At 28.0% G+C, this 13,632-nt stretch overlaps 2 protein-coding genes across 2 annotated transcripts; one reads left to right on the forward strand and one right to left on the reverse strand.

Annotated features, from left to right (window-relative positions):
* Positions 1-1,689: 1,689 nt before the first annotated feature.
* On the forward strand, positions 1,690-5,816 carry LOC134827759 (ATP-dependent RNA helicase DHX15 homolog). The gene is made up of 6 exons (XM_063840557.1): positions 1,690-1,821; positions 1,914-3,175; positions 3,817-4,080; positions 4,311-4,433; positions 4,496-4,849; positions 5,560-5,816. Exons 1-6 carry the CDS (start codon positions 1,772-1,774, stop codon positions 5,685-5,687), a joined length of 2,181 nt encoding a protein of 726 aa, XP_063696627.1. The 5' UTR covers positions 1,690-1,771; the 3' UTR covers positions 5,688-5,816.
* LOC134827760 (sulfite oxidase, mitochondrial) lies at positions 5,800-7,761 on the reverse strand. Its single transcript, XM_063840558.1, has 3 exons — positions 7,483-7,761; positions 7,294-7,423; positions 5,800-7,233 (listed from the first exon to the last, which is right to left on the reverse strand). The coding sequence occupies exons 1-3, from the start codon at positions 7,661-7,663 to the stop codon at positions 5,877-5,879; spliced, it is 1,668 nt and encodes a 555-aa protein (XP_063696628.1). The 5' UTR covers positions 7,664-7,761; the 3' UTR covers positions 5,800-5,876.
* Positions 7,762-13,632: the final 5,871 nt, after the last annotated feature.

Here is a 13,632-nt window from a genome sequence, read left to right on the forward strand (position 1 = left end):
TCAAATGGGCTCTCAAGATGAAAATTACGTATTTTTTATTTTTCAATTTTCAAGCTTAAGAACCATCAGAATGACATCCAAAGGCATTTTCCTTAACTTTTGATCAATTTCAAGCTTCAAAACCATCAAATGGGCTCTCAAGATGAAAATTACGTATTTTTACGTATTTTTTATTTTTCAACTTTTAAGCTTAAGAACCATCCAAAAGACATCCAAAGGCATTTTCCTTAACTTTTGATCAATTTCAAGCTTCAAAACCATCAAATGGGCTCTCAAGATGAAAATTACGTATTTTTTACGTATTTTTTATTTTTCAACTTTTAAGCTTGAGAACCATCCAAAAGACATCCAAAGGCATTTTCCATAACTTTTGATCAATTTCAAGCTTCAAAACCATCAAATGGGCTCTCAAGATGAAAATTACGTATTTTTTACGTATTTTTACGTATTTTTTATTTTTCAACTTTTAAGCTTAAGAACCATCCAAAAGACATCCAAAGGCATTTTCTTTAACTTTTGATCAATTTCAAGCTTCAAAACCATCAAATGGGCTCTCAAGATGAAAATTACGTATTTTTTACGTATTTTTTTTTTCAACTTTCAAGCTTGAGAACCATCCAAAAGACATCCAAAGGCATTTTCCTTAACTTTTGATCAATTTCAAGCTTCAAAACCATCAAATGGGCTCTCAAGATGAAAATTACGTATTTTTACGTATTTTTTATTTTTCAACTTTTTTTACAAAGGCATTTTATTTTTTCAATTTTTCAAAACCATCAATGGGCTCTCAAGATTTACGTAAAAATTATTTTTTAAACTTTTAAGCTTAAGAACCATCCAAAAGACATCCAAAGGCATTTTCCATAACTTTTGATCAATTTCAAGCTTCAAAACCATCAAATGGGCTCTCAAGATGAAAATTACGTATTTTTTACGTATTTTTTATTTTTCAATTTTCAAGCTTGAGAACCATCCAAAAGACATCCAAAGACATTTTCCATAATTTTTGAACAATTTGAAGCTTCAAAACCATCAAATGGGCTGTCATGGGTAACGAGTTTATTCTTTTACGACCTTCATTAGAAGCCTTTTTCACTAAATTTCCATTTTTTTTTTTTTATGTAAAAACGTCAAATTAATCCAGAAATATCCTAAAATTTACATTTATTCAGTTAAATACTTTGCTCCAAAAGCATTTTCAATCACAATCGAACTGTTTGAATCATTTTACGAATCATCCTCATCATCAAAGAGATCTCCAAAATCTAAAAATTTCAGAATTTTCATTAAATTAAAGCATTTTGGAAAACAATTTCCTTTAAAAAATCAAAACTTACCATTATAAAAGTCTCCATGAACATCTTTATCGTTCGCTGCGAGATCCATTAAGAGTCCTGAGCCGCCAGCCTGAACGAAAAAAGCTTCAATTAATAAAATTTTCGTGAAATATCTTTGAAATTTACCTCTTCTTCTGTGTATGGACCGGCGCCTTGCATCTCAGGGAACATTTCGTCGACAACTTGAGCTGGTTTCATCGTGAAAAGCCTTGAAAAACTCCAAAAGAGCAGGAAAATTCAAGATGATTGTTTTGAGGTTTGTGAGTCTACTGAAAATCGCCACACACTGATTCATGAAAAAAATTGAATGTAGCGCCCTCTTTATTAATTTATCAAATTCATTCGTCTCAGTCCAAGCATCAACAAAGTGCAGGGAAATCTTTAAAAAAAGACGAAAATCATTGAAAAACAAGGGAAAATCAACAGAATTCAGGATGTCAAAGCGACGAATTGAAGTAGAGGATCCGTATATAAAGAAAATGCGGTAAGAATTGCTTTTTTCATCCGATTTTCGATGTTGCTTTGTGCGAACCGCGTTTTCTAATCTCATTTTTTGTCAATTTTTTGGGATTTTAGGGAAGAAAAGGGCGCAAGCAGCAGTTCAACGTCACTCGGATCCGCTGTTTCGGGCGGTGCGGTTGCCAAAGTCGCTGCAAATACGAGTTTGAATCCTTTCACGGGCATCGCTTACTCTGCCAATTATCACACGCTGTATCGCAAACGTATCACATTGCCCGTGTTCGAGTACAGAGCGGATTTCATGCGATTACTTGCGGAACATCAACGAATTGTGTTGGTTGGCGAGACGGGCAGTGGAAAAACGACCCAAATTCCGCAATGGTGTGTCGAATTCGCCAAATCCATGGGCAAAAAGGGAGTTGCTTGTACTCAACCGAGACGAGTCGCTGCAATGTCGGTAGCGCAACGTGTTTCCGAGGAGATGGATGTGATATTGGGACAAGAAGTCGGCTACAGTATTCGTTTTGAGGATTGTTCGGGACCAAAAACCTTGTTGAAATACATGACAGACGGTATGTTGTTGCGAGAAGCGATGAGTGACCCCATGTTGGAGGCTTATCAAGTAATTTTGCTTGACGAGGCTCACGAACGTACCTTGGCGACGGATATTTTGATGGGTGTCTTGAAGGAAGTTATTCGACAAAGACCCGATTTGAAGCTCGTTATTATGTCTGCGACACTGGATGCCGGCAAATTTCAACAATATTTCGATAATGCGCCGCTCATGAATGTACCTGGCAGAACGCATCCCGTCGAAATTTTTTACACGCCTGAACCGGAACGCGATTACTTGGAAGCTGCGATTCGAACTGTCATTCAGATTCACATGTGCGAAGATGTCGAAGGGGATATTTTGATGTTTTTGACTGGGCAAGAAGAGATCGAGGAAGCATGTAAGCGAATTAAGCGTGAAATGGACAATTTGGGACCCGAAGCGGGAGAATTGAAATGTATCCCGTTGTATTCGACACTTCCGCCGGCAATGCAACAGAAGATTTTCGAGCCAGCGCCTCCGCGTAAAGCAAATGGAGCGATTGGAAGGAAAGTTGTCGTTTCGACAAATATTGCAGAAACGTCTTTGACAATTGATGGCGTCGTTTTTGTGATTGATCCGGGATTTGCGAAACAAAAAGTTTATAATCCACGAATTCGAGTTGAAAGTTTGCTCGTGTCGCCTATTAGTAAGGCAAGTGCTCAACAGAGAGCTGGTAGAGCAGGAAGAACACGTCCCGGAAAATGTTTCCGATTGTACACAGAGAAGGCCTACAAGAATGAGATGCAAGATAATACTTATCCAGAAATTTTGAGATCTAATCTTGGTAAGAATTTTATTAAAATTTTTAAAATTAAATTTTAATTATTTAATTAAATAACAAGCGAATTAAATTAAAATTATTGAATTAAAAATTTATTTACTTTTATTTATTTAAATAATTTTTAAAAATTAAATTAAATACGAAATTAAATTTAAATTTGAAAAAATCATATTTTAATTAAAATTTTGATTAAATTTAAAAAAAAAATATTTATTTTTTTAAAAATTTTTAATTGAATAAAAATTATTTTTTAATAATTAATTAATAAATTTAATGATATTTAAATGAATTAAAGTTTAAAAATTTTTTAATATATTTTTAATTAAAATAAATTCAATTTCATATTTAAATAAATTTTTAAAAAATAATTAATCAAATAAAATTAATTTATTTTTAAATAAAACTCTAAGTTTATTAAATTAAATAATTCATATTTTTTTAAAATATTTTTTTAATTATTTAATTTTGAATAATTAATATTTTTTTTTATTTAAATTTTAATTTAAATTATTTATTTTTATTATTAAATTAATTTATTTATAAAATTTTAATTTAAATTTTTTATTTTAATTATTAAATTAATTTATTTATAAAATTTTAAAATTTAAATTAATAATTTTTGTATTTTTTTTTATTTTTTTTAGGAACTGTTGTACTTCAACTGAAAAAACTCGGCATCGACGATTTAGTTCATTTCGATTTTATGGATCCGCCAGCGCCTGAAACGCTCATGAGAGCTCTCGAGTTACTCAATTACTTGGCTGCCTTGGATGACGATGGAAATTTGACAGATTTGGGCGCTGTAATGGCTGAATTTCCCCTCGATCCGCAATTGGCAAAGATGTTAATTGCAAGTTGTCAACACAATTGCTCCAATGAAATTCTGTCCATTACCGCAATGTTGTCGGGTAAGAAAATTTTTTGATTTTTGTTTTTTGTAAAGAAAAATAGTGTTAGGGACTGCTGACCGAAATTTTTCCCGAAAATTTCTCGAAAATCGGTCAGAAACGTCGAAAGTTAATTCAAACATAGTCTTAGGTCTCTTGTTACTAAAAACTTTTTGGCAAATCATCTATAATTGTGGGACGCAATCGCGCTGTGTTTCGTTCCCCCCTTCTTCTTGTTCTTCCATATTTAGTGCCGCAATGCTTTGTAAGGCCAAATGAAGCGAAGAAGACAGCTGACGACGCCAAACGGAGATTTGCGCACATCGATGGCGATCATTTGACCTTGCTGAATGTTTATCATGCATTCAAACAAAGTAAGAATAATTTTTTTTTTCTTAAATTCAAACAAAAAATAATTTTTTAAAAATTTTTTTAGGTAACGAAGACCCCAATTGGTGCTACGAGAACTTTGTCAATTACCGTTCATTGAAATCCGCCGACAATGTGAGACAACAGCTTTCGCGTATCATGGATCGCTTCAATTTGAAACGAACCAGCACGGATTTCACATCACGCGAATATTATGTCAACATCCGCAAAGCCCTCGTACAAGGTTTCTTCATGCAAGCGGCACATCTTGAGAGAACAGGACACTATCTGACGATCAAAGATAACCAAATTGTTCAGTTGCATCCCTCGAGTTGTCTGGATCACAAGCCAGATTGGGTGATTTACAATGAATTTGTACTCACAACCAAAAATTACATTCGAACTGTTACTGATGTTAAGCGTAAGTATTTTTTTTTTATTATTGAAAGGCTTTAAAATCAAATTTTATGGTTTTGTTTGAAACTCAATTTTAAATTATAAATTAAAAAAAATAAATAAAATAAAAAATTCAAAAACTCCCATAAAAATTTTCAAAAATTTTAAATTAAAAATAAAATAAAAAAAAATATAAAAAAAAATAAAAAAAAATATTAATAAAATTTAAAAAAATTGAAAAAAAAATTAAAAATATAAAAAAAAGACTGAAGAAAAAAATTTAAAATTTAATTTTAAAAATCACCAAAAATTTTTATATGAAATATGCGTTGAATTAATTTAAATTTAAAAAAAAATAATTTTTAAAAATAAAAAATTGTAAATAATTAAATTAAAAATGAAATTTGTTTTTTTTAACAATTTCTAAATTTCTTATTTTTTTTTAATTTAAAAAACTGACCACCCATGAAAATCATTTTTAAAAATTTTTATAATTATTTTTTTAAATTTCTTTTTTTAAAAATTATTTTTTATTATAGATAATTTTTTACTTAAAAATTTTCATTTTTATTAATTTTTGGATAAAATAATTTTCAGTTAAAAATGTTCAAAAAAAATTTTTGTTTCAAAAATTTCTGACAAAACTATTAAATTTATTTAAAAACATCTTAATATTTTCAAATTTCAAAATTTAGGTAAATATAAAATTTTGAATTTTATTTCTTTTTTTTTCAGCTGAATGGCTCATCAAAATCGCTCCTCAATACTATGACATGAACAATTTCCCACAATGCGAGGCGAAACGACAGTTAGAGTTGATCCAGAATCGAATGGAATCAAAACAATTCCAAAAAGGATTCTAAGAAAATTTTTGTAAGGCGGTTTAGGAAGACATAAGACACTCACAGGAACACAAACAATTATTACACTATCACTATTCCTCAAAAAAAAAAACATTAAATAATAAAAATAAAATTGGAAAATCAAGAAAATGGATTTTTAATCCAAATTTTTATTTTTTGTAAAAATTTTTTAAATGCTTTGCATCGATTTTACGTTAATTGCACCTTAATTTTTGAATAAGCATTGCTCAAAACGCCTCTAAAATTAAAAATATTCTCAAAACTTTCCGGTTGCACATTATAATTCGAATCAACTGCCTTCGCCCAAATCTTTAACTCCTTCGAATTTTTGTCAACAGGCACTTTAATGGTCCACAAAGACCATCCCCAATGTCTTCCGCTGGGTGCTTTTGCGTTATCTTCTTGTTCCAACTCTGCCACGTGCCACGTTTTGCCTTCGTCTGTTGTCACATCGACTCTTACAATGCGATTTCCGCCTCCAGACCACGCATAACCCTTCAACTCGATCTCTCCGTTCTTCACTTTTACCTTTGAGCCATTGGCGGGCGTGCAAATTGCCGATGTCACAGGCATATTTTGTATCGCCGGCGATTTTTCCCATTCGGCATTGTCGAAATCTGTGCTCGGACTGAAACCTTTGTAGTCTTTTTGTTGCCAATGCGAGTTCGATTCATCTTTGGAGACGACAACTCTGCCGAGCCATTTGACGTTTCGCGCTCCAACGATGCCCGGAGTCACGACACGAATCGGAAATCCGTGATCTCGGGACAAGGGTTCGCCATTCATCTCAAAAGCGAGGATGACATCGCCTCTGGGGTCCATGGCTTTGTTCAAGGGAATTGACGCCGCATACGGAGTATAAGTTGGATCCGTGTCTAAACCTTCGAGATGCACGTGATCCGTTTCATTTTGCTCAACTTCGAGGTCTTTTAAGATGTCTGCCAAGCGAAATCCCTTCCATTTTGCATTTCCGACAGCGGATTGTCCCCAACGAAGTCCTTTTACGGCGCGAACTTCCATCATTTCCGATCGACGATTCCCGCCGCACATGATTGCTGCCGTAACTTCAACTGGTTTGTATCGCTTTCGAAGCTCATCAAAGCTCAAAGTCATGGTTTTGCCGGATTTTTCGTTCACAAACTCAATTTCGTACGTTTTGATGTCAATTTCGGGCACAGGCAAGTGATTTCTTACATAAAAATCTTTCTGGCTCGTATAAAAATTCTTTACTAAATCCTCAGCAGGCGGTTCTGCGTTGAAAGGACGTTCTGCAGCAACGATAAATTTCTTCTCACGCTTCGGTTCGTTAATCCACGGGTCATAAAGATCACTCGTGTCAAGCGCATCATCCGGATGAACGTTTCCAATGCGAAAAGTCTCAAGAATTCTCAAAACTTCGATTGTATTGTGCTGTTGATACGTATTCCAAAAGGGTTCAATTGCCTCGCCAGCTCCCAACATAATATTTTCCGCTCCGGGATGTCGAGGAATGAAATCCGTGACATCATAAACGCCAATTCCGTAAGTCAACCAAACGCGATTCTCACTAAAAGTATTTATAAAATTAAAAAAACAACGAAAAAAATTTTGATAAGAATATTCTTGCATTGAATTGTGCTTTCTTATCTCATCACGACGATATGTAGGCAAATCTGCACGAATTGTCTTGAAATATAGGGGCTTCTTCTTTTGTTTGTCAGCTGTTGTCGCACAATTTACCACTCCAAGCTTGCGTTCTAACAAAGTAATCGTTATCAAAGTTATCAAAATTATTCGATAGATATGAAATACTTACGATTAATGAGGTACGTTGCGCCAATAACTGCTGCTAAAACGCCACTCGTCGTCAAGAGAAGTTTTTGGGATTGTTTTTGATGATGATTTTTGGCGAATTTTTGAAAATTAGCAAAAGACCGGTTTTGGAACTCTTTTCGGAGGCAAGTTTTGACCAAATTTCTACATGTTAAGGCTTGCATTTTGCATAATTTGTGATGTTTTAGCGGATAATAATAAAAAATTTATGTTTAAAATTGGAAAAATAAAAAATAACAACAGAGTATTAGAAGGTATGTGAACGAACTGAAGACGATGATTTTTTCAATGTCTTGTTTTGTAAATATTTATTTCGCACACATGTTTGATATGATGATTGCTGTGGTAGTATAAAAATGTAGTAGTATAATAGTATTTTGTATAAAAATGTTTGTTTTAAATAATTTCGTCGTTATTTGTTTAGTTATATGCTAAAAGAGTATTTTTATTTTTTTATAATTATTTTTTAAATTATTTATAATTATTTTTATTATTATTATTTTATTTTAAATTATTTTAGTTTTTTTTTTAAATAATAATTTTTAAATTAATTAATTTTTTTTTTAATATTATTGTATATTTTTTTATTAAATAATTTTAAGCCTAGAAACGAACAATTTTTAATTCAAAAGATTATTTCTGTTAATATTTTAAAAATTTTTGAAGAAAAAAATTATTTTAAATGTTAGGAATCATTTTTTACCAATTTCATGCATAAAATTAAAAATTCCAAAAAAAACATATAATTTTTTTTTTCAATATTTTGATATGTTTCAATTTATAAAAAAAATTATTCATAAAAATTAATTATAAATATTTCATTGCTATTCAAAAATTCATTGCTATTACGTAATTTTTACCGCATTTCGAAGAAAAAATGCGGTATTAAATTCGACTTGTCGTGTGTGTGTGTGTGTGTGTGTGTGTGTGTGTGTGTGTCCAAAAAAAATTTTTTTTATTCATTTAAAAATCACGGAGATTTTGATGGAAATCATCTTTAGAATGAATATTAATTCAATTTTAGGCTTAAAAGTGATCAAAAAATGAGCGTTTTTCTTTGATTTTTTTGTTTCATCAAGAATATGATCAGAATATTAATTCAATTTTAGGCTTAAAAGTGATCAAAAAATGACATGTAAAAAAATCAGCGTTTTTACTTCCAAACGCTGATTTTTTTGTTTCATCAAATATCGACCCAATATTTAAATCTGTAGAAACAATTTTCATCTTAGAATGAATATTAATTCAATTTTAGGCTTAAAAGTGATCAAAAAATGACATGTAAAAAAATCAGCGTTTTTACTTCCAAACGCTGATTTTTTTGTTTCATCAAATATCGACCCAATATGATCAGAAATCATCTGTAGAATGAATATTAATTCAATTTTAGGCTTAAAAGTGATCAAAAAATGACATGTAAAAAAATCAGCGTTTTTACTTCCAAACGCTGATTTTTTGTTTCATCAAATATCGACCCAATATGATCAGAAATCATCTGTAGAATGAATATTAATTCAATTTTAGGCTTAAAAGTGATCAAAAAATGACATGTAAAAAAATCAGCGTTTTTACTTCCAAACGCTGATTTTTTTGTTTCATCAAATATCGACCCAATATGATCAGAAATCATCTGTAGAATGAATATTAATTCAATTTTAGGCTTAAAAGTGATCAAAAAATGACATGTAAAAAAATCAGCGTTTTTACTTCCAAACGCTGATTTTTTTGTTTCATCAAATATCGACCCAATATGATCAGAAATCATCTGTAGAATGAATATTAATTCAATTTTAGGCTTAAAAGTGATCAAAAAATGACTTGCAAAAAAAATCAGAGTTTTTACTTCCAAACGCTGATTTTTTTGTTACGTCAAATATCGACCCAATATGAACAGAAATGAACTTTAGAATGAATATTTATTCAATTTTAGCTTTGAAATCCATCGAAAGTTGATTAAAACTTGACTTGAAAAATTTCATGACCGTTTTTCTTCTTTTTCGAGGAGTACGAAAATGTGAAATTAGGGGTACAAAATTATGAAATATATGCATTTCAATGGAAAGTCTGTAGTTGATAAAAAGTTCGGAAAATTGAAATGAGGAGTATGAAATTGTAAAGTGAGGACAACAATAAAGATATGTATGTAATATCGAAATGCGGTATAGTATGTCGTTCTTTAGACGACTACTTTTTCTATTTTTTATTTTTATTCGAGTTTTTTCTTATTCTTTTTTTGAAAAAAAATATATATGTATAATAATTATAATTATATATATTATTTTATTATCATTAATATTTCATGTATATATTTTGGAGGACTTTTAAAAGAAAATTTTGTATTAAGTATATTTTTAAAAAAAATTATTCAGATGCAGAATTCTTAAAATTATTAAAAACTTACTCTTTAAATACCTTTTTTTTAAATAATATTAGAAAAAAACAACAATATTTAATTTATGCTGCATGATATAACAAAAAGATGATTTTATTAATATATAATATAGTATTTTGATAATATCGATACACCAAAATATGCACATATTCTTACTATTTTTTTTACTTGATTCATCAAGTTATCGATATTAAATTATTTTTCCTTGTTTATGATAATCATAATATATAATTACATTTGTAAAATTTAAGTTTTTGTCATACATTTTTTCTTCATTATGTATTTTTCTATATGATACAATCTTAATATTAATTTTCTTTTTTTCATTTTTTTGGAAAACATTATATTTTAAAACTTAAACATAAATTTATAAAAAAAAATGTAAAAACAAAATTAAAATATATATCACGTATCTTATCGTGACTGATAAAAATTAGTATACAAAAATGTTCATAATCTTTCGTGTGTGTCTCATACATTTTTTTTTGTTTAAATATAATTTATGTACGAATGTAAAATCATTAGGCAATCTTGGCTAATGCACATTTTAAAAAATCTTTTTTTTTAGTATTTTTTTTTTGTTTTTTAAAATCCACTTGTTTTATTTTTTTTTTTCATAACTGTTCGAAGTTTTACAAAATTAGTAATAATTTATTTTTTATATTTACAAAATTATAAGAAAACAAAATTTTGGCAACCTCTTGTTTATGATTATAGAGAATTAATTATATATTTAAATAATAATTAACAAACATTTCACTCAATATGATCCAAGTATATAATTACAACCATTTTTATATCATACAAAAAAAAAATAAAAAAGTTTAAGGATTTTATATCATTTGTTATAAAAAAAAAAAATTAGGAACATAAAAATATTTTTTTTTATTTTTTGAGTTTAATCCAGTCTCTGTTTTCTGAAATTTCCATGGTATTAATTTCATTCTAAAAAAATAATTTTTTCATTTAAATTTTGTATTTTTTTGTTATTTATTTTAAAAGAGACTTTTTATCGCATCAATAAAATACGATAAATCATGTTTCTCTTAATACATATGTCATTTTGTATAATATTAATTTATGATTTTTTTTGTCTTATTTGTCACTAAAAAGTTAAATGTTCTCAGAATTGTAATGACTATCTTGTTAATATTTTTATTTATTAATATTATTAAATATGTGTTTCTTTTTTTGTTAAGATATTTTGTTTAATGTTTTAATATATATGTTGAATATAAGAAGAAAAAGACACAATATATAATTTTAAAAGTTCGCTACTGTACTCAACAACATCGATATTTTGTTTCTGTATTTTTAATATATATTTTTATGTTTATATAATATATATATTATATTATATTAATTGATTATAATTGTAATGTAATCATAATAATTGTATGTTTATAATTATTATTTTTTTCCGTTTGTAAGTTTTTTTTTTGTGTAAACCTCTTTTTTCAGATAAAAAACTGAAATTCATACAGGGACGCAAATAAAAATATAAAAAGTTGTCGCAAATAATGTTTAAACATTCATTATTGTATAAAAAGCTTTTTATTCATATTTTTTTGAGTAATATCAAGCCACACTATTGATTGTGTAAGAAGAGGCACAGGTGAGAAAATTTATATAGAGGAAAGCAAACATAATTCCAAGGCAACTACTAAATAATTAAAAAAATTATCATAAGCAATTCTTGTATTTCTATTCATTTCCTTTGTAAAAATCAATAAAAAAAATCAATTCATTATGTTTAAAAAACAAAAACAATTCCTATAGGTTAGTCAGTTAGATTTGCTAAAATTAATGATAGAAATCGGGATAAAATTTGTGATATAACTTTAAATAACGAATGAAACCAATGTTATTTTTTTCTCTCATATATTAAATTACTCTCTATTATTTTTATATATATTGAATGTCTTTTAATATGTCAAGTTTAGTATTTTTTTAAATGTTATTAATTAATAATAATTATTATTAACTACAGATTAGTTTAAATTCTGGTGGCTACTTTTTCATTGAGTCATTTTTTCAGTAGTTTAAGAGATCATTTTTATTCTCTTTTATTTTTTTTTTAGAGAGAAATACAATTTTTTTTTATAGTTTCCATTTTTTTTAAAAACTTCTGGTCCATTTTTTCAAAATATTGTTCAAAATCACCTTTTTATATCATTAAGACGTGCGTCGTCGTTCCCTCAAGTGTTTTATTTTTTTCAAATGTGTGCTGATTTTTATCATGATCTGATGAAGACACTGTGTTAATAGTAATCAATTTACATTTTTTTATATTTTTTATTTTTTTGAAACAAAAAACATTCATAAATTCTTGCAAGTTTTTGTTTTTGATAATCTTGTCAATATGTTTGTTTTGTTTTTTATATATGTTTATTAATTGCATGTTTTTTTTTGAGATAATATGTATGTTTAAGATTGTATATGTTTTATTTGATTTTTTTTCGTTCTTCAAAATTTTTCGACTCCATGCGTTGTTTGATTGTATACAAAAAGCACTATTTACATTGCTTTGAAACTTTTCCTAATAAATTTTCATCGATTTTTTTAATTTTGCTTTTTTTAATATTTTATATTAATATTATATTATTATAATAATAATATTAAAATAATATAATATTTTTTATATAATATTTTTTATTAATATTTTTTTTTATTATGAGGAAAGTACAGTGGGCCTTTATTATTTTTTTTCTCTAATAGTATGACATCATTGCACCTTTCGTTCAAATTATTTAATTATTATTATTATTTTGGTATAAATATATAATTTTTACTTTTTACTAATGATTATTAATTATTTTATAATTTGTGAGCTAATTAATTAACTACATTTCATGTTAATATTATTATTAGTTTAAAATTCTGTCAAAATACTTTTTGTTGTTTTTTTTTTAGGATGAGTCAATGTACGAAATAGTAGTTGGACAATACTTGTGTGTCGCCATGTAAAAAATTCATCTTTATTGTGCTTCAACCTGTTCTTGGCATAAACATTCCATAGTAGTTAAAATGCGGCTAAATTTTAGTTTTTTGTTGTTGTAGAAAAATAGGAAGAGTTTAGAAACCGATGTAACATTCAAAAAATGAACATATTTTTTTTTATTTAGTTATAAAATGGCACTCTTTGTTTGGATTTGAACGTAAAATTATATATTTCGTTAGTTGCAGGACGACACAAAAAATTTTTAAAGACCAATTAAGGATTTTTTTCTTGTTTGAACGGACATTGGATGGTGGATTTTTTTTTTGTTATTTTATTTTATGGACTTGCATTAAAATTTTAATAAATTATATTTTTTTATTAATTTTTTAAAAAGACACAACCTATATTTTAATAATAAAAACAACTTTTTTGCTTGATTTCAGCTAAAAAGATGGACGTTGTAATATTTTAATGATAAAAAAGTAAAAAAGAACGCTGGATGGCGTTACGACTTTATCTTGGCTCGACTTGGCAACTACCTTAAAAAATTTCTTTGGAAGGGAATAAATGATGTCAATAGCACAAACATGAAGACGGGTTAGTAGTTTAACATTTTTTTTACGTTTGGCAAGATTATTTTGTGGTTGTATCCCACGAAAAATTAAAATAAAAACATTACGAAAGGACGTTTTTTATAACATTATTAACAATTTTCGATTTTTTTAAAAAGTTTCCTTCACTGGATGAGAAATTATTGGAAGAATATTTGTTAAAAATTAAATTACAAGACAAGTAAAATT

This window comes from Culicoides brevitarsis, chromosome 1 (assembly GCF_036172545.1).
Source record: "Culicoides brevitarsis isolate CSIRO-B50_1 chromosome 1, AGI_CSIRO_Cbre_v1, whole genome shotgun sequence".
In the NCBI taxonomy this organism is placed as follows: Eukaryota; Metazoa; Arthropoda; class Insecta; order Diptera; family Ceratopogonidae; genus Culicoides; species Culicoides brevitarsis.

Excerpts from the sequence above, each read along its gene's own strand:
- LOC134827760 (XM_063840558.1), bottom strand. The coding sequence starts at position 7,663 with ATGCAAGCCTTAACATGTAGAAATTTGGTCAAAACTTGCCTCCGAAAA. Across the intron at positions 7,424-7,482 it reads CGCAACGTACCTCATTAATC|AACGCAAGCTTGGAGTGGTA; the intron begins GTAAGTATTTCA and ends TTACTTTGTTAG. Across the intron at positions 7,234-7,293 it reads ATAAGAAAGCACAATTCAAT|TGAGAATCGCGTTTGGTTGA; the intron begins GCAAGAATATTC and ends AAATACTTTTAG.
- LOC134827759 (XM_063840557.1), top strand. The coding sequence starts at position 1,772 with ATGTCAAAGCGACGAATTGAAGTAGAGGATCCGTATATAAAGAAAATG. Across the intron at positions 3,176-3,816 it reads AATTTTGAGATCTAATCTTG|GAACTGTTGTACTTCAACTG; the intron begins GTAAGAATTTTA and ends TATTTTTTTTAG. Across the intron at positions 4,434-4,495 it reads TTATCATGCATTCAAACAAA|GTAACGAAGACCCCAATTGG; the intron begins GTAAGAATAATT and ends AAATTTTTTTAG.